This window comes from Panthera uncia, chromosome D4, assembly GCF_023721935.1.
Source record: "Panthera uncia isolate 11264 chromosome D4, Puncia_PCG_1.0, whole genome shotgun sequence".
NCBI lineage: Eukaryota > Metazoa > Chordata > Mammalia > Carnivora > Felidae > Panthera > Panthera uncia.
The window spans coordinates 17,493,117-17,519,289 of NC_064807.1; the positions used below are offsets into that span (position 1 = coordinate 17,493,117).

The 26,173-nt window shown below is 47.5% G+C and overlaps 1 protein-coding gene across 1 annotated transcript in view; it reads left to right on the plus strand.

Moving 5' to 3' along the window:
* The window catches only part of PCSK5 (proprotein convertase subtilisin/kexin type 5), a 445,686-nt gene that overhangs the window by 389,425 nt on the left and 30,088 nt on the right, over positions 1-26,173 (plus strand). Inside the window, exons 25-30 of the mRNA XM_049633868.1 lie at positions 7,765-7,807; positions 10,348-10,484; positions 11,578-11,778; positions 15,982-16,059; positions 20,026-20,109; positions 21,083-21,278. Coding sequence (XP_049489825.1) covers positions 7,765-7,807; positions 10,348-10,484; positions 11,578-11,778; positions 15,982-16,059; positions 20,026-20,109; positions 21,083-21,278 — 739 coding nt within the window. The remainder of the gene's footprint in view (positions 1-7,764; positions 7,808-10,347; positions 10,485-11,577; positions 11,779-15,981; positions 16,060-20,025; positions 20,110-21,082; positions 21,279-26,173) is intronic.

The following is a 26,173-nucleotide window of genomic DNA, read 5'->3' on the forward strand; positions in this document are numbered from 1 at the left end:
TCTTGCATTTTATCTGGCAACTCTAACTGTAAGAAAAATGCCCCAAAATGTTCTATTCAAAAAGAGAGATAAAGGCTAATTAAGTGGGAAGAGAGGAAGAGAATCAGAACTCAGTTTCTCTCAGGCCCTAGGCTAATATTTCTGTGGTATGCTAGATTAGAGGCTTATCTCTTCTATATTTTGCCACATTGTGGTTTCTTCCCTAATTAGCTTTGCTAATTACTGTCTCCTCACCAAACTCCTTGAGGGTAGGGATTGCCTTTCTTGTCTGCATATACTTATAATAACCCAAGTGGTGTATGAACTATCACGCAGAGTCAGTTAAGTATTTGCTTATTACTCCTACGCGCCCCCCCCCTCGCCCCCCGCTGAATGTTCCTCCTTTCCATCCACCCAAGTACTCAATCCAGTGCAAGGGAACCATCCTACTTCCTCACCTCCCACATCATGTCATCTGAGCTTCTTTTCCCTCAAATCTGATTTCTCTCCATTACTACAGCTGCAGACTGGCCAGTCAGATAACATTCGATCTGATGCAGCCGATGACCCTGGCCTCATCTCCTGACCCTCTTCCTTTCTCTTCATCCACTGTAGCCCCACTGGCCTTCTCAATGTTTCTTGAACAGAGGAAGCTTTCTTAGCCTCTGAGTTCAGACCTCATCTCCTGGTCACTATCCTGATCTCCTCCCAAAGGTCAATTCCTGAAAGACTCTCTCCCCAACTAGCCTACCTAAATTAAGACCTCTTGTCTCCATTCTAATCTCATCACTCCCTGACCCTTTATCTGAATTTATGTACTTATTTTATATGTTTTTCTTCTTCATTCAATGCGTATTTCTGGAGCTTCTGCCCCGGGCACTGAGGTACAGGAAAAGCAAACCAAACCACCTGTCCTCATGGAGCTTGCATTTTCGTGGCTGTTTCGTGCACTTACTGACGATTCACATTTTAGTTTACACTATAACAATTATCTCATTTTTCTCGTATTGCCGACTTTCCCTCTAAAACGTAAGCCCCAGGATGAATGAATGAGTGAATGAACACGCAGCCGTAGTGAACAATCCGCACAGGCACGCGGCTGTGTATATTCATCTGTCTTTTCCACCCGCTAATTGGTTGAGAGAAGAATGGAAATCCAGAAACAGCTTGCCTATTCAGATAGTCCATTGTTGGAACCAGAGGACTTGGTAAAGACTAGAGTCCAACAGAGAACGGAGCCGTCCCTTAGCCAACATTTGTAGACAATGATTTAGATTATTTATTCTGCTCTCTACTACCGCGCCCCTCCAGGGGGTTGTGCCCCCTTGTCAGCTGCGCCATTTACATTATTGCCAATTCAAATATTCATTCATTGTCCTTGGACGCCGGAGAGGACAAAATGGTTGAAAACCATCAACAGTCCCCCTAACCAAGTACTTTGTATCCCAGCGCCATTGAACCTTCCAGAAAAAAAAAAAATCTGCTTTGGCAAAGCTGGTCAGAGGGTCCATTCTGTATGCAAGCGCTAATTGCTTGAAGTAATACTTGTTAGTGCCACTGGGGACTTAAATTTACTTGTACTTTGTGGGCATATAAATCTCTTACCCGCTTCATTATTTCTGAGTAAAACGAAGAATGCCAGTGACTCTCCTAACAGATTCGGACAGCATCATCCAGTTAGCATATATTTACTCCGAGAGAATATGCATTATTGACAACACGCTTAATCATCTCCCCAAACAATTTAAGTAAGGCCTGCTCGCAATGCCGTCTCTCCCCTCAAAGGGAGCTGTGGTACCTCTCAGTAGGGGACGGGCATCCTGCTGATGCTCCCACAAGGCTTCAGGTGCTCACGAGGAGAACTGTTTAAGGATGCTTGGCCCAAGTGACGGCACCTCAGCCAGTGAGTAAGTCTGGAGGCAGAACCGAGAATAACCTCACTTCCCAGTCATCGGCCTCCTTTACAGAATCCTATCAGGAAAACATTTGGTATGAAAAGTGAATTTGGAAAAAGGAATTCGTTTAAACATCGGCCACGGTTTTAAACAAGCCCCGTGGAGTAGCAGTCTTGTCCTGGTGATGTAGAATCAAGAACTGCTGAGAAACGAGGTGGAGAGATGAAAAGCCAGACGTGTGAAGAAAGGGGACAGAAACTGAAGAGCGTGACCAAAAGACCAGCTCTCTTGAAAGAGAGGTCTGTGGGAGAAGACCGTTTTCCAAACACGGATGACTCGGGATTCATAACCTGGGCATGCGCTTTCTTTCCTTACTAGCAGTTTTTAAAATTAATTCCATAGCACACGCTTATTAAGAAAATATAGAAACATACACATAAATAATATCAGAGATAGCTACTAATAATCGTTGAGCTTTCCTTCTGATTTTTGATAAAGTCACATCGACACATATAGACAGATATGCGTATATATTACAGACATATCTAGATATGGATTGCCGTCCTTATTCACAGAGCCTGTCACGTCATTAAAGATTTTTTTAAGTTTATTTATTTTTGAGAGAGAGAGCATGAGCAGGGGAGGGGCGGAGAGAGAGGGAAACAGAGGATCCGAAGCAGCTCTGCTCTGACAGCACAGAGCCCGATGCAGGGCTTGAACCCACGAACCGTGAGATCATGACCCGAGCTAAAGTCAGACACTCAACTGAGTGAGCCACCCGGGCGCCCCGTTAAATATTTTTGAGAAACAAAATTTTAATGTATACATGTACCACACTTTTTAAATCCAGTCTCAGCAGATAAATTTTTATGCTGTCTTTCACGGGCACGTAATCATTGATTATTTTAATCTAGAAAGTTTTTTTCTGGGGAACACATTTATGCACCAGAGCTATAGAATGTGATGGAAAGGCGAGAAAAGTAGAATCCAGTCATATCATTCAAACACTTTCATTTCTCGCTATATTTTAAACTTATCTCCCAACCCCAAAACGCTAGGTAAACAAGTTAATTAGAATCATGGAGTCTGTCTACAAAATATGGAAGGGCTAGAAGCCAAGTGCAGGAAGTCTGTCTATACGTGCAGATGTGTGAGCCCATCAGAGAGCCACCCCTTCCGGGTATAACTTTACGGAATCAAAGGTAAAACATATTTTTGGAAAGTCGGTATAGGAATGTATTAGCTCAGATGTGGCATTCTGTTAAGTGTGGCCTGAGTCACTTGTCCCCGAGGAGAAATATGCAAGACAATCCACTGGCCTACAGTAAAACGTAGATCTTGTATTTCTAATCATTTTGTTATTAAATTTTCTATGTTAGCGTACCTTCTTCAAGATGGAAAGCATTCATGCACTAGAACGTATAAATAATTCACACACACACACACACACACACACACACACACACATGCATTGGGGGAGGCACTGGGGAGGTGAACAGAGCCCCAAGTTTGGTCGAGCCTAGAATATAGGTGAGTGGAACTGGGAAGGTAATTGAGCCAAAAGGTTGAAATCATCTGGGAAAAGCAAGCATACAGGGTATGTTCAATTACAACAAGGTGGGTGCTGCCTTACGGACATCTACAGAGGTGGCCTAAGAGGTCAAAGCAAAAGGAGCCTTATGCGTCTAGGATACCTGAGGAGGGATGGAAGCAGATGAGAACCTAGGAGCTTCCCAAGAGCACAAGTTTCACATGCCCAGTACTCTATCATCCTGGGCAGTAGCTAGTAGGGTCTGTGCAGGAAAGGACTATGGAACAGAGCAGTTTCAATAGGCCGTACAGAGGAAGGCCTGGGCTACCACGAGGTACGGATGAAAGTCCTAGAAGCCTGCCAGTGAATCCTGACATTAACGGCAAAACCTCACGGTTTTGCAGAGAGGCAATTCTGCCTCAACAATGTACCTGATGCGTGGCTGGCTGTGGCATACCTAGATGTTATACGCTAAAGGGCTGCTCTTTAAAAAACGACGGGTCGCTTGTCCCCTTCAAATGAAAAGTAATCCTACAAGAAGAATTAATTTAGAAAAGGCACATTCGAGTCATTTTGGCTTCTATGTATCTTTAATTATAGGACTCCGTTTATGTAACCCATAAAAAATGCCCTTCCTCTTCCCATTGTCAACATTCAGTTCCATTTGAAGTTTAAAATATCTCTTTCCAATACATTTTCTAAGTGAGGTATCCATAACTACTCACACGGCCCTGATCCATCCCTATTCGATGGCGAGGGTATAGGTATTCCTGAGAACAAAATAACATGGCAGAGGATGTAAGTTGACCCCTGAAGGAGACGTTGACAGCAGCCGTCAATATCCCCACGAGAAGACTGAGTTTGCACGAGACCCAGCACCGATGAAACTAAGGAAAACGTGGAAGGGGACGCAGAGGATCACCCAGAACTCTCCAGACAGAGGGGACACTGTGGTCCTGCCCCCGCCCCCCAGCCCATAAAAAGGAGACCGTACAAATGGGTTTTCTCGAGAAAGGCAGGCTGTATCCCCGGCCTGACAAGGCTTCTGCTCACACATTCTCCTTGGTGGGGATGTGAGCAGCTGGAAGCCAGTAACTGTTTCTGAAGGCTTTTTTTCCAAATGTGTGACACTCTCTCTGAATTCTGACTGAACGTGCCCCATTTCCACCCAGACTATGTTCTCCCAGCTCAAAAGCCTGACAATACCAAGGAACCAGAGCTAAGTAAACATCCTACTCTGGATACCACCTTCCGAGACTGTGCACAATTCTAGACTGTTTAGACTTTTCCGCCCCCCCCCCCCCCCCCCCCCCCCCCCCCCACCAAACACACGCATGCATACAACACGCGAAGCCAGGAAAATTCATCTTTGTCCTTCAGCCAACCCTCCTCACCATCCAAATGCCAACTTGACTTAGAGTCAACTTCTAGGTTTGGGACTGTTACCTTTCCTTAATCCCATAACAGCTGCCTCTCAGTGGTCAAGCTAAATCCATTTAGCTTATGTCTGACTTGTGGATCTTCGGGGGTGGAAAATTTTTTTTTTTAATAATCCTTATTCTTCACAATAACCGGTAATAATGAGAAAGACTAATGGGCATTCACAAGCTGTTAGAAGACATACTTCCTATTCTATGCATTATTCATTTATGCAAACTATTGTAAAGGTACCACGTTCGCTGTGCATCTGGGCTGGAAAGGTCCCTGGACTCAAGATTACATTGGTATGCACATTTCTGAGGCTTGGTTCTGTTTAACATTTTCATCAGTGACCTGCTTAAAGGAGCAGAGAGCAAACTCATTAAATTCCTAGATGGGAGGGATGGCCAGAACATTAGAGAACAGGATTAGAATTTCCCCAGCCCTTGCCAAATTAGCAAAACTGTCAGAGTCAAATATGTTCATCGGGGACAGGCAGGAAAAAGTAAGCTGCCCAACTGTGAGCTGAGAAGTAGCAGCTTAGTTAGCACCAGAACTGAAAAGAATACAGATGCAAACATAGATCCGTAGCAGGAAACAAACTCACCCAGGGGAACCACTAGTGTTCGCTGGGGCCCTCCCACCCCCTTCGAAGGGTTTCAGATCCCCGGAACAATGGATTGCGGAAAGCACGAAGCCCCCCTCCCCACCGGCAAGAATTCTAAGAATTTCAGTGAGCTTTGCTTTGTCGTGGCACCTCCGAGATTCCTTATGTCCCTTAATTAGCCTGGTTTATGGTTCATTTCACTGCCCTGCCCGGGGTTGCCCTATAACAGACCATGTCGCTGTATAACGGAGGGGGAAAAAAAACCCATTTCCTCACCGAGAGCAAATCACAGCCTCCTGCCGAAGGGTCTGGCTATGTCCTTGGCTGTCTTGGCTCTTGTTCAATCCTTCCTTATGGAAGGGACGTGGCTGAATTCGGCCCCAGAGTGGGCCACAGACTGCCAACCCCTGCTAGACTCAGCATCAGCATTTTTTTTTTTTTAGTTTTTTTTGTTTTCTTTTTAAGCAATCCCTTAATTTCTTTTTTTTTTAATTGTTTTTTAACGTTTATTTATTTTTGAGACAGAGAGAGACAGAGCATGAACGGGGGAGGGGCAGAGAGAGAGGGAGACACAGAATCGGAAGCAGGCTCCAGGCTCTGAGCCATCAGCCCAGAGCCCGACGCGGGGCTCGAACTCGCGGACCGCGAGATCGTGACCTGAGCTGAAGTCGGACGCTTAACCGACTGAGCCACCCAGGCGGCCCAGCATCAGCATTTTTGACTTTTGGCGAGTCTTTCCTACCATCTTTTCTAACGAGGTCATTTTACACCTGCGGAAATCAGAGCGCAGAGAGGACAGCGACGTTTATGCACGTTCACAGGGCAATGAAGCCAGGGTTAAAACTTCGAACTAGAAACAGATAGCCCAGTTCCCAGGCCAGTACCCTGTCCCCTGCATCATCACTAGGCTATTTCCACAAGGTTCTGGCAATCCCTGGTTAAGGGGCAGAGCCTCTGACAGAAATTTTTCCACAACAGGGGCACCCGGGCGGCTCAGTCAGTTGGGCGTCCGACTCTTGGTTTCAGCACAGGTCATGATCTCACGGTTCGTGAGTTCGAGCCCTGTATCGGGCTCTGCTCTGACAGTGCGGGGCCTGCTTGGGATTCTCTCTCTCTCTCTCTCTGCCCCTCCCGTGCTCGCTCGCAGACGCTCTCTCTCTCAAAATAAATAAATGAAATTTTAAAAAAGCAAGTTTTCCACGATAACTCTTGGTGCAATGCATTAGACATATAGTGTGTAATACACAGTAGTATTGTCTTGAGACATCCCTGGGAGGATTCAAGGGGAACGCTTGGCTATAGATTCAAGCAAGGCCCTACCGCCAAGAGGCAGACTTTGTGAACACCAAAATAGAGCCTGGAGTACATCAGGAAGGAGAGCCGTGCACAAAGTTCAAAGGACATAGTTTTGTTTAAAATCCAATTAAAGGTGACATACAATCTTCACGTACCAAAAGGAATCTTCGGAAAAGGAGCAATTGTTTTCCACCTCCGACTAGAAGGAAAAAGAGCAGAACGGGGGTGTCATGGGAACCTGTCGGGCACAGGCACGGCGGGCCAGCGGAAATCACAGAACGCCCCTCGTGATGGCATCTGGGAATTGGCGTCTTTCCGGGAGGGTTAAGAGGGAGGGAGAGAGACTGACTTAGTGATCCTCGAAGTCCTTTCTCTCTCATTAAGTCCCCTGAAAGCTGTAGGAGAGGGTCCCTTCTCGGAGCCAACAGGACCACATGGAATCATTGGACCTAATGAGAACAGGACAGTTTCTTCGAGAGGGTCGTGAAGCGCGGAAGACAAAGTGGATACTGTATTGGAAAAAAAATAATTGTCCAGATTTCAAAGGAGTCTCCCAGATGACGCTCCCTGACGTTGGCAGGCATTTGGGGTAACTCATGGAGAACCTATCGTTCGAGGGATGCAACCTCGCGGCCCCTTCCAAACGTGCGCGTGTGGACACGCTTGAGGCCCTCCCCTCGGTAGAGGCCAGGGGGTGCTTAATGGAGACGGGTCTTAATCTGCACTTTGAAAACCTAGCAGCTTGGGACTACACTTCCTTGCAAAGCAGGGCCAGCTCTTTATGAGAACTCTGATGTTCCTAGCTTTGATAAAGACAAATCACTGCATGCACCGTGTTACTAATTAACAACGGCGTAACCTGGGGGCGCCTGGGTGGCTCCGTCGGTTAAGCGTCCGACTTCGGCTCAGGTCATGGTCTCGCGGTTTACGAGTTCGAGCCCCGGTTCAGGCTCCGGCCACAACTTTTCCAAAGCCCCTTTCTCCAAATGATGGACTCTTGATAATTATGATGTCTCATTATTCTCTTTGTCTTCCAGGTAATCCAGGAACCTGTGCATCATGCAGTACGGGGTATTACATGTGAGTCCGGCTGTTCTCTTCTGTTTTCATGGCACTAACTTTTCTGCAGTTTAAGCATTACTGACTTAATCCTAAATCCAGTGATTAGAGCAGAGAGGCCCTGCGGCCTGAAGCAACTCTGCCCCGTCAGGCTATTAATGAACGATTCTTGGATTTAGCAAGAAGAGCCCAGCTGTTTTCTTGACTCAAAAGGAGGCCCTCTTTTTCTCGGTCCTGGGAGTCACCCAACCTGACACTGGTGTCTAGGAATCTTGCCATGGGTTACCAGGATTCAGGCCTTGCTGTTCACGGACAAACCTTAATCATAGACCTGACCCCCAGGCAAGCCATTCCCAAGTGTCTGCACGGAGACCTTGTGCTTAACGAGAGTCAGAAAGGCCAGGAGGAAGCCAGGTACGTGGGTAGCTCTTAGCCATTTTCTGGGTAACGAGAGACACCAGACCACCAGATTAAACGCAACACAGATTAACAACCACTCCCAAAGTTCTCCAATTCAAACCTACAAATCAAAGATGGCCTGTCTCAACGTCACCTTCCATTCCTATTCTAGTCTGCCTCCCAGGGCACACGGGTGCCTGTCTTGGAAGAAAAGCTAAGAAGGCAGAGGAGAAGAAAAGGAAGGCCTGGATGATGTATAAGATGCCTGGTTCCTTCCTGTCATGCTAAGAACTAGCGGGGGGGTTTGTGAGAAATTCCCACCCAGTTCGTCTCTTCACCTTTCCGTGAATGTTGCCAGGGACACGGGATTGACATTATTCTCCAGAAGAGAAAACTGAATCTCCAAGAGGCTCTCGGTTCCCTCATGTGGCCCCACGAGGCAGTGAGGCGGGGTCCGGGTTTGGGTCACCTCGACTTTAGTGGGCTGGTTCCTCCCGTCACCACGCTGCCTTTTGCCTCCATCACATTCGAGAGGCCCGAGGTGTGGTACTGGGTGAGAAGAGAAGGGGTGCGGCGCTTGGGAGGGAAAGGGGAACCCGACAAGCTGAAACCCAGCAAAAATAATCAGTCCGCCTTGTCATTACCTAAGCTGATGACAGTAAATGAGCAGAAAGCAATCTGTCAGCATATTCACGGTTGGCCTTTACCCAGCACATGGCCCGCCACACACCGCCTCAGGCAGAGACGAACAGCAGAGATGCAAGCACTCCTTGGTGAGGTCACATGGTTGGGAGCCCAGAATGTTCCTTGAAGAACCAAAGAAGGAGAACTTAGACTCTCAGATAGTGGCCGCGCAGAAGCGGGCGTTCCCACTTTGTTCTTCTTTGTTCCTTTTCTCTGCATCCCTCCGGCTTAACTGCACCCTTCCTCGTGTTGACACGGGAGCACCCGCCTTGACCTCCTCTGTCACCTGACAGCATTCTGGTCATCCTCGGGGCCAGCCCTGCCAGGCGCTCCAGCTCACTGCTGGCCAACAACGAGAAGGTTTCGTAACCTCCTTTGAGAAACAAATACACCACAAGAAAACGCCCCGTATCACTGAGAGCGAAACGTGAGGTGTTTCTTTCAAGAAACACACGTTTCTAACCCTTTAGAATGGTTCGGAACTGGATATAATGAGTGACACCCTGTATGATTGACGTTATTAACGAAGAGATGCAAAGCTTTCCTCTGGTATCTTGTCAATGCTGTGAAATTCATCAACAGGCAAAGGCCAGCTTGATTCTGCTCCCCCTTCCGATGACCCTGTAATTCAGTGGCGTCTGAAATACAACATTCTACTGTAGCATGAGCACAGATACTAGGCATAACAATATAAATACATAACAGCTAAGACACTTCACCCTTACTAATCTCGTGGCAGACATTTTGGTAAGCCACTTGAACTCTACACTGAGCTCTTTCCAAACGTCTGCCTGGAGACCTTGTCCTTGACAGAAGTCAGAAAGTCCAGCATGAAGCCAGTTACTTTATTAGTTCTTAATCATCCTCTGGGTAGCACGAGACGCAGACCACCAAGTTCAATGAAACGCAGACTACAGCCACTCCCAAAGTTCTCCAATTCAAATCTGTACATCTAAGGTGGTATGTCTGGGGGCGCCTGGGTGGCTCGGTCGGTTGAGCGGCCGACTTCGGCTCAGGTCATGATCTCACGGTCCGTGAGTTCGAGCCCCACATCGGGCTCTATGCTGACAGCTCGGAGCCTGGAGCCTGCTTCAAATTCTGTTGTCTCCCTCTTTCTCTGTCCCTCCCCCCACTTGCGCTCTGCCTCTCTCTCTCTCAAAAATACATAAACGTTAAAAAAAATTCAAAATAAATAAATACACGAGTCGTAAATGCATAATCAGTAGCCCATAAATACATCTCAGTGCTGCTTTCCTTCGCCCCAGCCTCTTCACAGCTGCCTTCATGAAGGGTCCTTAGGGTCCAGATCAACCTCGTTTGTTGAGCACATAGACCAAGAGAAGGTTTTTGCCCTTGAAACCCACATATCTATACCTATTAAACACGATGAGCGTACATATGTGAGGACATTGAATTCTGGTGGTTAAGAGAAATACGCCAACGTAGCTCACGGAAGAAACCCCATCTCCTCCCCGTAGGTTTCAGCACCACTGTCATAAAACGTGTCCCGAGAGGACCTACGGCGAAGGAGCTGAATGTAAACCGTGTGATACAAACTGCAGCAACTGTGACCAGCACGAGTGCTACTCGTGTGAAGAGGGCTTCTTTCTCCTGGGTAAGTGTGACAAGGGCAGGGTGCAGAGGAAGAACAAAGGCTCCGGGGCCTCGCCCGGAGAGGAGGGCACCCGCCTGATCGGTCTGAGTCTTGCGCCTCTCGTCCGGGGACGGACTGTAATTTGGTTTCAGGATAAGCATTAGCCCAGACTACTTCTTTCTGCTTCTATTACTGTGGCGGAGCTCCTATTTCACTAATTAATTGCAAACATCTCCGAGCTGATGGAAACGAGAGTGAAGGGGGCGGGGGCGGGGGGGTGGGGGGAGGTGGGGGGGCAGGAACACCGAAGATAAAGGCCTTGAGAGGAGTCACCTGAAACATCCAGAACCATGACTCTTCCTAAGCACTGTAAAAGGTAAACAAGATCCTCTGGTCAGTTCTGGATGGTTAGGAAAGAAATACACTACGAGTCTTGCAGTCCAAGAACTAATGGTCCAGTGCTCTCGAATGTTTGTGGGAGAGAGAGAGAGGGGCAGACAGCCCACCCAGATCTCCAGTGGTTCTATATGGACACTATTTTATTTATTCAGGGCCCTGAGAATTGACTAGGCTCTTAACCCCTTGAGCTAATAACCAATTTAAATTCCCCGCTAAAGGCGTACTTTAAATGTTGGATTTAAGACCCGTTCCTTGGTTGAAATAAGCTTATGCCAGCTTGGTTTCTTAAAAAAACAACTCAAAAATAAATACGCATTGAAAAAACTAAAAAAAAACACACAAAAGTTTAAAAGAAAAAGGTGGGCGCCTGGGTGGCTCAGTTAAGCGTCCGACTTCGGCTCAGGTCATAATCTCACAGTTGGTGAGTTCGAGCCCCGCATCGGGCTCTGTGCTGACAGCTCGGAGCCTGGAGCCTGCTTCGGATTCTGGGTCTCTCTCTCTCTCTGCCCCTCCTCCGCTCATGCCATCTCTCTGTCTCTCTTTCAAAAATAAACAAGCATTTAAAAAAATTTTTTTAAAGAAGTTTACAAACAAACTCCAACAAAAGTGTTCCCGAGACACCCCTCGGCCTGTTTGGAACTTGGCCTTGCACAGAGCACCAAGCCAAGCCAGCCAGGGACCCACCTTCAGGCCCCCTCTCTGCGTTCTCACGTAGGCGGCACGTGTGTGCGCAAATGTGGCCCCGGCTTCTACGGCGACCCGGAGACGGGAGAATGTGAGCCCTGCCACCGGGCCTGTGAAACCTGCACTGGCTTTGGCCACCAGCAGTGTCGCACGTGCCGAGAAGGACTGCAGCTGCGGCAGGGGACATGTGTGGGTCCCGCCCAGACTCCGGTGGAAGGCGAATTCTGGAACGGTATGTGCCTCCCGAGAGAGAGAGCGGGTGTCTGGCCGCCTTCTCTGCCTCCCTCCCTCTTTAACCCTCGCCTTCGGGATGTCCCAGAGATGCAGGCTGGGCAGGGAACAAAAGCTGGGAGTGGGCGTCTGGTCTGGGCCGCTCCCTCGGGCTCTGATGCTCCCGGGGGGGTGGGGGGGGGGGAAGAGGGGAGGAGGCTGTGGTCGGTGGGCATCTGTCCTGGAGGGAAACCCAGAGGGCGGCTCACGGGTGGCGTGGCCACCGGGTTTCTATCCCCGCGGAGGGGACGTCGGAGCTCGTAAGAGAGTCGTGTAGGGCAACCGCCCAGCGACCACTGTCTCAAAGCTTTCAGAGTGGCTTCTGTCACGTTCGTGTATCTCCTTGTCACGGTAAAGGGCAATGGCGGGTAAGGGTGGGCGTCTTCATTCAGTTGGACAAGGAAGAACCTCTCACAAGTACCGGAGGTAAAGCTGGGTCAGCTGATCCTTCCGGCCGCTTGATCAGAACTTACCATCATTCAAGCTTGCCTTTTCAAAGCCACCCCCCACCCCACCCCCCTCCGGTTGCAGATGGGGAAGGTGGGCATCTTGATGGGGGCAGGAGGAAAGATGCGGGAGCTTGTGATCCAACAGCGAAGGCCTGTGTGTGTTCATTCCTACCCGCGTCCTCGGAACCGGCCTCCTCACCCTGGAGCCTCCGCCACGGGCTTCCTTGCAAGGTAGCTGCAAACTTCGATGACCTCTCGGTGTCTGTGGTTAAAAAACAAAGCCCTCATCCTGCTGGGAAAAAAAAAAAATCTGACTCACATTCCATGCAGAGACGCTCTCCGTTTGATTTCAAGGCGAGGATTTGTTGAAAAGGTCATTTCGGTGCAGAAGCCATGGGGGCCGAAGGGAGGTCCGCCGAGGATGAGTCTTCCAAGGGCTGGGGAGCGGGATCGATCCGGGGCCGGAGAAAGGCTCTTGCTGGGTTCCGGAGGAGGGACATCCATGGCCACTGTCCACGACAGTGTCACCAATGTGACTTAAAGGAAAAGCAGCCCGGAGATCATCACAAACCCAGCAGCCAAAGGCCCCGGAGAACGCGGGCCAATTTCAGAGACGTAGCTGGGAAGAAAATCATTCAATCCAGATTGGGATATCTTCCGTGAATTATAGCTGGACCAAAAACGCTGAAAACGAGTTTGTCTGGCATTCAGGCATTTAAGAGGCAGCGAGAGCCAAGAGGAAAATAGTCTGGTGCTGTGTTTCTAGCTCAGAACATCTGTATTTTATCTGGCATCCAGATGATGAAAAGGTCCAGGGAGCCAAGAGTCAGAGCAGACTTGATTCCCCAAATGATTACATGTCCCTTTCAACCGGACTACGCGCTTCACAAGCAGAAATCAGGCCTGGACTGTTCCCCTCCGTCGGAGCACCACACCCACCCCTCTGCATTTTCTACTATCAAAAATAGAGTGTTTTTGAAGACAGGAAGGCATTAGTCCATTTGGGGAGTTAGCACTACTAAGGGCTCGGGGAAGCAGATGAAAATGTTTCTCACGGCTGGACCAAAGCAGTCAAGTCAATGGCATGGCTGCCCTTCTCCAGGATCTAGGAAAGAAGACAGGCAGACTGTTAACAGAGGGGAAAAAAAGACGCGTCTTTTCCGAGCAAGGTGCGGCTGTAGCTCCGCCTCCCCGGCACGGTTTAGATCCCACTGGAGTGGACAGGAAGTGGGGAATGTGCCCCATCGAGACCCGGGAGCACTTGAGCCAATGCCAACAATCTTTCCCCCTGACTCCTAACTCTCAAAAAAAACAAAGTTGAGAGTGTAATCGGAGAGCAGAGGGTTCCAGAAAACAGCCACTAATTAGCCACACCTTTAAGATGATGCAAAGCAGACTGCAGTCATCCGGGGTCGACTCCTGAGGGAGCCCGGGGCCAATTACAGATCGGCCGTAAAGGAATACAGCTGCCTAGGTGGCATCAGCAAGGTGCCGTCGCCGTTTGAAACACAGCTCGGGTCCAGGCAGGGAAAGGAAAACGGGACGAACTCCAGTCCATGCCTTCACCCGCACGACTTCCGCGGCAACGGTGAGATCGCGTTTGCATCCAAAGACTACCACTGCCTGCGCTCTCTACGCCAGCACGTGTTGGAGAAGATCCCGTGCAATAAAAATCCAACCGGGGTTCACGGAACTCCTCTTTTAATAAGGTGGCCGCTCACGACGAGAGTGGCCACGGTGGGAGGCCATCATTCTTTGCTCATGACGCAGCCGGTGGGAATGCTTCCTACCCTAGGCCAAGGATGGAGATCTCCCTACACGTTGGACCGTGCCTGGCAAATCCTCCAGCCGAGACTAAGTAATGGCCAAAGACGGCCACTCAACTCTGTCCTTCCTGCCAAGAATCCCTCGCACAAAAGTGGAGATCGCCACCAGATGCCCCGTCCCAGTTACTGACGTATCGTGGAGACCACTTAGTCCAGCGTCCCTACCACAGCAGCAGCAGAACCGACATTAAATAGGCTGCCGATGGCTTCACCAGTGACTCAGGCATCACAGACCTACCACTGGGGCAAACATTCAGGCGTGGCCGGCCACGGCTTCGGTTGGTTTCCTGAAACCATTGTTGGGAATGGAAACAGCTTATTGTATTACTGTTAAATCATTCGGATTTTCTTAGGCGGTTTTCCCCCTGGGAGTGCCGGAAAGTCCTAAGAGTAATTCCTGCACATTTCCCCTACCCACCTAATTCCATCATCGATTAAAACCGTGTTTGTAGCAGGCTCTAATTACATCTTCTGGTGACGGTTTAATCTACAAAGCACAGACACAGTGAATTAACTTTTTATCTTTGACCACATCCTAACAATTTCTCACTAGCCTGTCTTTGGATCTTAATTCCGATGCCCTGAGGAGGCCTGAATCCCACAGTCAGTCATAAACACTGAGAGCCATACGTAAAAAATAAATCTCAACAGCGTGGAGATACGTCGCCTACCTATAACTCAGTTGTAGAGAACTTTAAAGATGCCCCGAAAATCTAACTTTTAGAAGGACTTTATAGGTATATATAGTTGTCTCACTTAGAAGTGAGGGTCATGATCTTTCGGTTCATGGGATCCAGCCCCACGTCGGGCTCTTAGCTGACAGTGAGGAGCCTGCTTGGGTTTCTCTCTCTCTGTCCCTCCCCTACTCATACTCTCCTCCTCTCCATGCCCTCCACCCCCCCCAAAATAAGTAAACTTTAAGAAAAAAAGTAAAGCATATAAATGAAATAAAATAAGAACATGGAACTACCTCAGGCAAGTTCATTTTAAGAATTAAATGAGAGGGGCGCCTGGGTGGCTCAGTCGGTTGAGCGTCCGACTTCGGCTCAGGTCATGATCTCGCGGTCCGTGAGTTCGAGCCCCGCGTCGGGCTCTGTGCTGACTGCTCACAGCCTGGAGCCTGTTTCAGATTCTGTGTCTCCCTCTCTCTCTGACCCTCCCCCGTTCATGCTCTGTCTCTGTCTCAAAAATAAATAAACGTTAAAAAAAAAAAAAAGAATTAAATGAGAGAACACACATAGAGCTCCCAGGACGTACTGTGACACAATAAAAGTTAAACTGCTATTCAACCCTGTAACCTGATTCTGGTCTCAACGCAGGAAACACTAGTTCACTATCTAAACAGTCTTCCTACGTCATGAAAGCAAGTAACTTTGGAGACCTAAAGAATAATACAGGTCTGGGAAAAACAGTCCCAGAAAGAAGGTACCAAATAATGCTCAGCTTGGGACGTCTAAGAGCCAAGCAGAGTCCGGACTTAACGAATAATGTGTATAAAGATGTCAATGACAGCTGTATTTAGAACCAAAAAAAGAGGGGGGGAGGGACAGGGTAATCTAAACATGTAACAAAAGAAAAAAATTAAGTGACTTATGGTTCATGCAAACACACAAACCTTTAAAAATAGTGTGTTCAAAGAATTTTAATAGAAATGCCTATAAAAGTTATACTATTAAATATAAAATGGAGAGTCAGTATCATATCCACAGATGTAAATGATTACACAAACATGTATGTAATCATACTCACACGTTCAACGTAAAGACGGGACATCTACGTGCTCAAGTAGATGCTGCAGGCATTTCTGGGTGGGGAGATGATGGGCAGGACTTCTCTTATCTTTTTTATATTAAAAAAAAAAACTTTTTTTTTTTTTTTTAAATAAAAAAGAACCTGCACCCACTGCAAACCCATCTTTGGTGAAGACCTGGCCACAGAAACGACGGCGGAAGTTTCCAATCAAAAGAGGTAACAGGGAAATAGGGAGGAGACGACAATCACAATGAACCAAGGAGCCTCTGTGATTTAGAAACCAACCCAAGACGCTGGGCTACCAGGACCAAATGGGGGTGCAGAAGTCACAAGACAAAAACCAGAAAGAGGTGGTGACCACAACGCAGGCGCTCAAAGGCCAAAGACGGGGAGGAAACTCAGCAGTAGAGTATTCTGGAACACATAAGGGTGTTCCTGATGTGCTGAGTGGTTCTGTCTGGGAGATGCTATCAAGAGAAGCCCCTGTCCTTGCAGGTCTGTAAGAATGGGCTGAAGACGAAAAGCACCTTTTGCCTTCCCAGTCACCGTAGTATGATTTGAAATAGCAGGGACTGGAAAAAAACTAAATGGTCACCAGTGGTTACCAATTGGAAAAATGAAGTATGATCCATCCGTGCAATGGAATACTATCGAGGCATAAACAAGAATGAGGGGGTTCTTCATGTACTGATAGAGAATGGTCCCCCAAATATAGTATTATCAAGAAATGTGATAAACAGTGTGAATAGTTTGCATAAAAAGGGTGGAGAGAGGGGCGACTGGGTGGCTCAGTCGTTTAAGCATCCCAGCTTTGGTTTCGGCTCAGGTCATGATCTCACAGTTCTCGAGATCAAGCCCCATGTTGGGCTCTGTGCTGGCAGTGTGGGGTCTGCTTGGGATTCCCTCTGCCTCTCTTTGCTTTTTTTTTTTTTTAAACTTTGTGAATGTTGCTTATTTAAAAATTAAAAAAGCAAATAAAACTTCTGTTTTACATGGCTTAGCTATACTCATTTCTCAAGGACAGACCACAGCATTTCCCTGGTCAAGGAGATTTTTTTTTTCTTTGAGGTCTTGTCCAGTCCAGAATTTGAGTGAAAAAAAAAAGGAAAACTACGATCAAGGTCAAAATTTACTTGTGATGAAGTCACTAACCTTTGATACAAAAGAGCAGTGTCTGGGAATGACGCTTGGTTGCCCACAGTTAAGTGCTGTTAACTGTGTGTACAGAGCACCCTCTCGTGGCCATTTCCTGACATTACAGAAATTTATTCAAGCCTATGACAACCTGCCCGAATGTGAGATAGATGTAATTATAAATACATACGTATGTGTAGATAGATACATTCTAGCTTACAAAACAGTGGGAAAGTTCTTTAAAACTCGTATCTTTGCAAATTAAAAAAATAGTATAAAAACAATAAAATCAAAAATTCAACTCGTGGGGGTGGGGGGGGTGGGGGGGGAATTCAACCCCTGATCTAGACATAATAATATTAAAGGTTTCGATGCTGTCTGAAAAAGCTTTTTTTCGCTATTATGTTTCAAGAACTGCCCTCGGCCATTAAGTATCTTTTTTTCTGTTTTATTGAAATCTAACTGACATACAACCCTATGCAGGCTTACCACGTATGATGTGATGCTTTGATATACGTATGCGCTGCAAAATGATTACCACAATGAGGGTGATACATCTACCACTTCCATTGTTACCTTTCGTGTGTGTGTGTGTGTGTGTGTGTGTGTGTGTGTCTGTGAAAACCTAGTCTCTTAGCAGCTTTCACGTGCACAGTGCAGGACTAGCCATAGTCACCGTGCCACACATGACATCCCCAGAACGAATTCATCTTATAACCACAAGTTTGTGCCTTTGGTCCCCTTCACCCCTTCTCCCCAGCTGCGCTCCTGATGCTGGAAACCACCAATCTACTCCAGGAGTTTGGCTCCTTTTTAGATTCCACGTATAAGTGAGATCATACAGTGTTTGTCTCTCTCTCTCTCTCTCGGACATATTTCATTTAGCATACTGCTCAAGGTTCATTCATCCATTTGTTCCAAATGGCAGGATTTCCTTCCTTCTATGGGTGAATAATTTTCTAATTGCATGAATACCCCACAACTCCTTTATCCATTCATCCATCGATGGACACTTCGGTGGTTGCCATGTCTTGGCCGTTGCAAACGACGCAGCAGGGAACGCGGGCAGGCGGGTATCTCTTCAAGACGGTGATTTCATTTCCTCCAGGTATATACACAGAAGTGGAACGGCCGGATCACATGGTGGTTCCATTTTTAATCTTCTGAGGCCCCTCCACACCGTCGTCCACAGTGGCTGTGCCCATTCCCGTTCCCACCAGTGGTGCACAAGGGCTCCCTTTCCTCCACGATCTGCATTTCCCTGGCGATTCGTGAGGACTGATGTCGGCAACAGAATCGTTGCTCCTCTGCGCTGCCTTCTCTTTTGGGTGAAGTGATACCGGCAGGTTAAAAAAGCCCTTCAGGGAAACCCCCGGTCCTGCCGAGGGGCAGGAGGACCACCGGCGGGAGAAGCCCAGGATGGGCATTCGCTCTGCACCAGGCTAACTGAGCTCTGAGCAGCTCCCCCGAGGGAGACTATACCAGTCAGTCTCCTGTAAAACGAGGGCGTATTGCTCTCCCCAAACTGGGACAAAAACTACCACTTAGCACAGCAGGATGATCATTTCTGTCCGTACATCTATATCTACATCCACACCGATGTCTATCTACCCACCCCTGAATCTGGTTTCCTCCGGAGCAAGTCTCAGCGGCTGATCCACCGTAGCTCCTTCACAGGAAGCCCGCAATGCCTCCCAGGGCCACTCCAGGTACAGAACAGAAGAAAGAGAGAGAGAGAGAGCCAAAGGCCGGGACCCGGGGTGGAATGGTAACAAAGGAAGAAATGGGGAGAAAGGAAGCAGAAGGGACTACCGTTTACTGAGCCACTCTGCGTGCACATCACACACACGGTTTCATTCTGTCTTCGCAACGGTCCTATAAGGGAAGGACCATTTGCTTTTTCATTCCAGAGACATGGAAAGTAGGACTCTTCAAGTTTCATTGCCGTATCCATGGTTACCCTCCGTAAGTGGCACGGCTGGGCTCTGGAGGCAGGTGTCACTACAGAACCAACTATGGCAGACTGACCCTCGGGAAGAGAAGAAGCAGCAGGACGCGGGGGAGGGAGGGCGGGAGGGAGGGAAAGGATGGGAATGGGAAGATGCCAACAATCACTGACTGAGGGTCAGACTCATTCGTATCACACATCCTGAGCCAGAACTTCTCTTTCTAATTGCTCCCCCCTGTGGGACTCATGCTGATCCCCAAGCCAGGCTTGAGACTCAGTCAAGATCTCCTGCACCCATTCAGTGATGTCGCTAAGGCTATTCTGCAGGTCGCCGAAATTGTCCCGCGGACTTGCTGACATCCTGGAAAAGCCTGGCCGGCGAATGCTCTTGGAGGGAAAGGGACAGAGGAACACCTCGAATGTTTCCCAGGTTAATGGTGGGTGGACCTCGGGTGGTCTGCTGATCACCTGACCAACCAGAAAGCTCGACGGTGGCTCCATCACGTGAATGTTTAACGACGATTTGAGAGGACACAGATTTAGGTTTGCTTCCCACAAATGGCTACTCTGAAGATCACAGAGACCGAGCATTGCCCGATCATGAGACCTGGTTCCAAAGAACAAAAAAAGAAAGAGAGAAAAGGAAAAAAGTTTCTCCACGAAAGGCACGATGAATTCTCAGTTATCCTCTTAGACTGAAGAGGACCGGTCATCCAAGAATCTTGGGGAAAGAAGGGATGACCTTTAACCAGAAAACTCTTTATGTGCGCATACATACAAGCAATACTCCCACAGATTGCTGACAGACGAAGGAAGGAACCTGTTGTTAGCGCACACATCCCTCGTGTGTCGAAGGTTATTCTGTCAGTGGATTTGCAAAGCACGTTTTGATAATCAACTGTCAGCGGAGAAGGAAGAGAAAAAATAAATGAATTAAAGCCCACCATGTAGGCAACGAGTGGGTACCAGTGTTTAGCCAATGTAAACTTGAAGGGATTCTATTCGGGCAGGAAGGCGGGGATTACCCCGCAAGACCCCTCCCCACACTGGAATAATGCCTGTTCATAGGACACTGACTTCCGGTTTCTGTCCCCACACAGACATTTTGAGAGGACACCAGCCGTGTCATCCTTCTTGTGAAACCTGCAATGAATCTGCAACCCTGTGCACTTCGTGTCCAAAAGGTCAGTGTGGAGGGTGACAAGGGGCGGAAGGGGCCGAGCCACTTTGCTGTCCCTTACGTACATCTTTACGTAAAAGGTTTGCAGGACTCGATCTAGTCTCCTCGTTATTCCTATCACAGGGAATGCAGGGACCCAAACAGTGACCTCTTGTAAAAACTTGCTCTCAGAGGCACCTGGCTGGCTCAGTCAGTAGAGCATGGAACTCTTGATCTCGGGGTGGTAAGTTCGAGGGCCACGTAGCGTGTAGAGATTACTGAAAAATGAAATCTTTAAAAAAAAAAAAAAAAGCTGGCTTTCAAAGGAAAAAGAAAGAGAAAAGGAAAGAAAAGAAAAGGTTCTGATCCAAAGGCATGATGACGCTATCTGTTGATTTTGCCACAGAATTTGTTAGGGTATCTGGGTATGTGACATTTCTAGAAGTTCCATTACTCTCCCCCCTTTTATTTAGTGTTTTTTTTTATTTTTGAGAGAGAGAGAGAGAGAGAGAACCAACGGGGTAAAGGCAGAGAAAGAGGGAGACAGAGGATCCAAAGCAGGCTCTGCACTGACAGCAGAGTCTGACAAGGGACTCGAACTCACAAACCATGAGATCATGACCCGAGCCGAAGTCGGATGCTTAACCGACTCGGCCACCCAGGAGCCCCTAGAAGTTCCATTACCCTTTAAAGTTCATTAGCCATGGGGTGCCTGGGTGGCTCAGTCACTTAAGTGTCCAACTCTTGGTTTCGGCTCAGGTCGTGATCTCACAGTTGGTGAGTTCAAGCCCCGTGTCAGGCTCTGTGCTGACAGCATGGAGCCTGCTTGAGATTCTCTCTCCCTGTCTCTCTCTGCCCCTCCCTGCTCATGCTCTCTCGAAAACAAACATTTAAATTAATTAATTAATTAGTTAATAATCAATTACTTCATGGACGTGTGTGCTGTTGGACCAGACACATGATGACCGTCTGATCTGCCTTCTTCCCTGGGCTTCTAGGCACGTATCTGTTGGCCCAGGCCTGTGTCTCCTCGTGTCCCGAAGGCACATGGCCCTCGGTGACGAGTGGCAGCTGTGAGAACTGTCCAGAGGACTGTGCCTCCTGCTCTGGAGCCAATCTTTGCGGAAAGTGCCGGACTCGGCCAGACTTCCCTCTCTTCCTCCGTGAAGGCAGGTGCTACACCAGATGTCCTGAGTAAGTGTCCCTCTTCCTTTCACGTCCGGGTCTGGTTCATCCTCCTGTACCTGGAGGACAATCGCTTCTCGCACCAAAGAAGCCCTGTCCCGTGTTCCTGGTCACAGAGCTGCCGAAAGTGTCCCCTCATGACTCTGACATCACTGTTGGCTGCAGCAGCCAAAACATGCAGAAGGCCAGATGCATGCTTCGCCCTTGTGACTGCTATATACACACATTTTCACTCTTGCAAAAATACATTCTTTTTCCACCTTGTCTTTAGCTGCTTTTTTCCCATCACAAGAGTCAGACCGTGATGGGCTGTGAACACATGAATGAATCTCTTCTTCTGAAATGCTTATGGTAGGTGAGGTAGGAGGTCTACATCATAAATATAGAATAATAGCTGGTTAATTATTTATTGATTCCTCATGGTTCCTTCGGTCCCCTGGTTTCTAATTCCTTCTCTCTTCCCATCAATGGCCCTACCTCCAGGATTTAACAGGGAAGCGGAAAACATCAAATGGAAAAGTATATCAGGAAACTTACAGTGACGAACAACAGAAATCCTAGGCAGAAGTGTCCATCCTGAGACAAAATGGGGTAGATTTTGTCACGTAACAAGGGGTTTAGAAATCCAGCGTCGGTTACGTGAGTGGCCAACGCTTCATTGAAAACCCACGACCTTTACATTTTGCTCTTGGATCACGCTTAGCCTGTCCTCCCCGGAGCCCCTTCACACCTCATTATTAACCAGAACGCGTCACTTAGCATTTCCAAAACCGATCTCGGTCAAGAGGGATGGACACAGAAGGATCGGTTTAGGCTAAACAAGGTTCACCCCTGAATATCCCCATAAAATCAGAACACTGACAGCCAGGCAGACTGGAAAGAGGAAGGCACGAGAAAAGTCTGGGGAAGTGACCGACAGAATCTGTTGTGAGGAATTCGAGATTTCATTTGTTCACTGATGAAAAAGAACTCGATGACAGATCCACAAGATCCATCTCAGTGGTGGAGGGAGAGAGAGCATTAGTATCTGTATCCACCACTGAGACAGAGCCTGGAGGTACAATCATAAGTCACGGTACTCCAGGAGCTCCCAATCTAGCAGAGAAGCCAAACACACTCAACTCAATTCCGCCGATAAATATTTAGCACCTACTAGGTGTTAAGAAGCACTGTTGGAAGCTAAGGTATGAGCAACTGAAGGAAGTCTGAGCCTGCAAAAGGCTTACAATCCAGTTGGAGAGGTTTATATCAACCAGTGTCATCCTTCTCGGGGCCTAAATACACAAAAAGGCTAAGACATTCCCAGGGAAAGGAAACCACGTAAAAACAGCTACTTGTCGAGTCTTGTGATGTGCCGACACCGCGCTAAGGGCTTCCAATGTATGACCTCACTAATCCTCGCCAGAATCTTCTTTTCTGCTGTTTTCTGCTGTTTCAAGCACGAGGTAGCATGCCAGGATCACACAGCTAATCCCCGGTATGGCGAGGATTTTACCCCAAATCTCTCTAGCACTTAAATGTATGTGCTTAGTCATCACACAATGCCACCTTCTCATCTAACTGGGGTTTCTTTTTTTAAAGAACAGCTTACATATAATTTAACACCACGCAATTCCTTCATGCCAAGCGTACAATTCAATGGCTTTTGGGATGTTGCCGGAGTTGTGTAATCATCACCACAATCCATTTTAAAATACTTTCATCACCCCAAAAAAGAAACTCCGAATTTCCCCCATCCCTAAACGACCACTAATTTACCTTCTGTCTCAATAGATTTGCCTTTTCCTTGATATTTCACAAAAATAGAACCCTACAAAATGTGATCTTTCGGGCTGGTTTCCTTTACTTAGCGTATTTTCAAGGCTCCTCTCCAGCTGGGTATTTGAGAAGAGGCTTAAGAGTGAATAGCTCTTAAAGCATTTTGTCAGGCAGACAGTAGGGGAAGGGAAGGAAACCGTCAGGGTAAGAGAAGCCAGGGAGAGAAGGAAGGATGATGCAAGAGAGAGTCAGAAAACTCCCAGCCCAGCCGCTTCAACAACCACGCTCCAGCCTCAGCAAAGCTAGCCAAGACACGAGAGAAAAATGAAGGTGAAGCCCCGTAACCTACTTCCCCAAGTCCATCATTGCCTCTTCGTTAACCTCTACCATGGTGGGACTCAACCGACTGTTGGTATCATCACCTTACTTATTTAATCATTCCCACCCTTTGCCAACTCCATCTTGGATTCTTTGAACGTTACGGGAATTGATAATGCAGTAAAGCGAAGAAGAAGGAGCAGCGTTTGGCCTCCCTCCAGTGAGCTGGTGGCTCAACGCTACCCCAAACCAGGATCGAGCTGCTCCTTGAAGCAACGGGACACCATGCAGATACACAGCAGCCAAGATATTCTGTATTTTTTGAGCGGTAGGGAAGCCACCGACATGGCCCAAAAGTCCTGTAGACTACAGAATCGTGAGCATGTGCCCTCTGCTTTGAGTAGGGTGGGTTCCTTCCAGTAGCCCCACCCCCCCCTTCTTGTGTTTATAAAAAAAAAAACAACAGGGAAGATAAAGTCTGAGGAACGTATAATATCTAGCTTGGCTTGGTGGCTTTGTTGCTATTTCTGAGAAAACACCCTTATGGGTGCAATCCATCCTCCAACAGCAGTCAGACTTAGACCAGGACTACAACCTGCAGTGAAATGGCCACCAAACATTCAGAATTACTTATAAGTCAACCATAGTGGCCACGACTTTTTCAAATATGGTATATGCTCATGAAAAAGGAAAGTGAGTAGCAGCATACATCATTTACAGCGATTGTTTAAAAGGCGACCAAAAAAACAAGTGTGCTCAAATTACCAAATAGGAATGATTTGAAACTCTGATGGCAGGAAAACAATCTTCCATCAGGCGCTGGCTGTCACTGTCTTAGGTGTCCACAGAAAACAGGTAAAGCTCCACAACCACACAGCTCTTGTGACATACATGTATCTGGGTCGAACAACCTCCATATAAAGTACTTTGAAATTAACAATGTAATCCAAATGGCCATTTCTTCTCCAAAGAGATATTCTTTTTCTTCTTAAATGAAAATAACAGGGAAGTAAAGCATTAACAACAACAACAACAACAAAAAAAAAAAAGTTCTGTAAAGGTGAGGAGAACATAGCAGGACCAAGTACTGGGCAGGTCTGTGGAGAGAAGTCTGCTTCTAGCAAAGGGGTTCTGCAGAAGAACCTTCCGGCTGATTCCCAACAAGTTCCTGAGATTTACATATTTTTCAGTTAGCAGTTATCTTCAATAGTGTGTGTGTGTGTGTGTGTGTGTGTGTGTGTGTGTGTGCTTTCTTTTTACCATTTGAAGTGAATAAAATTTTATGCTAGTGAGGAATCACTAAACAAAATATTGAAAAAATAACATCCAATTAAAAAATTTTTTTTAATATTTATTTTTGAGAGAGAGCGAGCGAGCGCGGGGGGTGGGGGCAAAGAGAGAGGGGGACAGAGGATCCCAAGCAGGCTCTGTGCTGACAGCAGAGAGCCTGATGCGGGGCTCAAACTCACAAACTGTGAGATCATGACCTGAGCTGGAGTCAGATGCTTAACTGACCGAGCCACCCAAAGAAATAGCATCCATCTGAATCTTTCTCATATCCCATCCCTTGGACGTTTTTCTGTTCCTCCTCATTCTTCCGTGTTTTAGACTCCTGTGAGTATCTTGACGCAAACTTGACCCGACCTGCTTAATATTTTGTGTTCTTTTTTGACTGAATCCATTCCTTTTACTTTAGCTCCTCATTGGACATCCACTGACTCCCCTAGGAGAAGAATCTGGAACAGGTTCTTGGTGCTGCACCTTTTCAAATTCTATACTCGAACCGCTCGTGTTCAGTGTCCAGAAACAATTCTGTAGGGACCTTGGCCAGGCAGAGCGCTGAAAATCCCCCAGAGGTCAAGAGATAGCACATGAACCAAAGCCTCCAACCTCTAAGCACAAGATTGGCTCCTTACTCAGTCCCCCTCCTAAAACTACAGAGTGTGGCTGGCCCCACCCTGAGTCATTCCTTTCTTCAAAGGATCAAATGTGGTCCGTTGGGTCTCAAGGAATAACAAAGACATTCACACCCCTTGGGAAATTCCAAGAGTTTAGAAGTTAGCTGGGGAGGAAAGCCAGGCTTGTCTTTGGGTGAGGCCAAAGCCCTCACTACGTACACAGAAACAATGAACCCGTGAAACTCTCATTCAGGTAGAAGACGTGACATGCTTGAGAACGCACTCAATTTCCTTACCTTCAAATTTCTCAAATTCAGTCAAGCTCTTGTTGGGCATGTAACACATTTCTACCCACTGTCCTGCCAAATTCACTTTTAAGAGACTGACGTGGCTGGACACAGTTGCATTGGCTTTGACTCTTCCCCACTGTGGACCAAAACAGCTAAGATACTCGTGCATAAGGAAGCCTGGTCCTGGCTTTCATCTGGACTCTATTGAGTTCTTCCTCTTCTACTAAACTGCTTCTCCTCCAATTTTTCTTTCTCGCGACCACATAAGGTACGTGACTTTTATTCACGCCTGTCCTATTTTGTCCTGTTTCTTCCTGATACATTCAATACGTTTTTGCTTACTGAACAAATACCAAGGGAGAGCTGAAAGAACGATTAGATAGATGTAAAATGCCTTAATTAATTAAGACATCAAGTAAAGACACGGGGCAGGATCCCTGATTGGCATTCAGATTCAAACGTGACTCTAGGATATTGAGTACTTGCTGCAATTTTTCACCCTTCCGTGGATCCGTGTCCTCTGCTTGTCAATCTGCAGCAACTCCCACGGAGACAGAATGGACTTCCCTGACCCCTGACTTTGGCCAGGGTTGATTTAGCCAACAGGATGTTAGCAGAAGGCAAGCAGAGGCTTAAAACG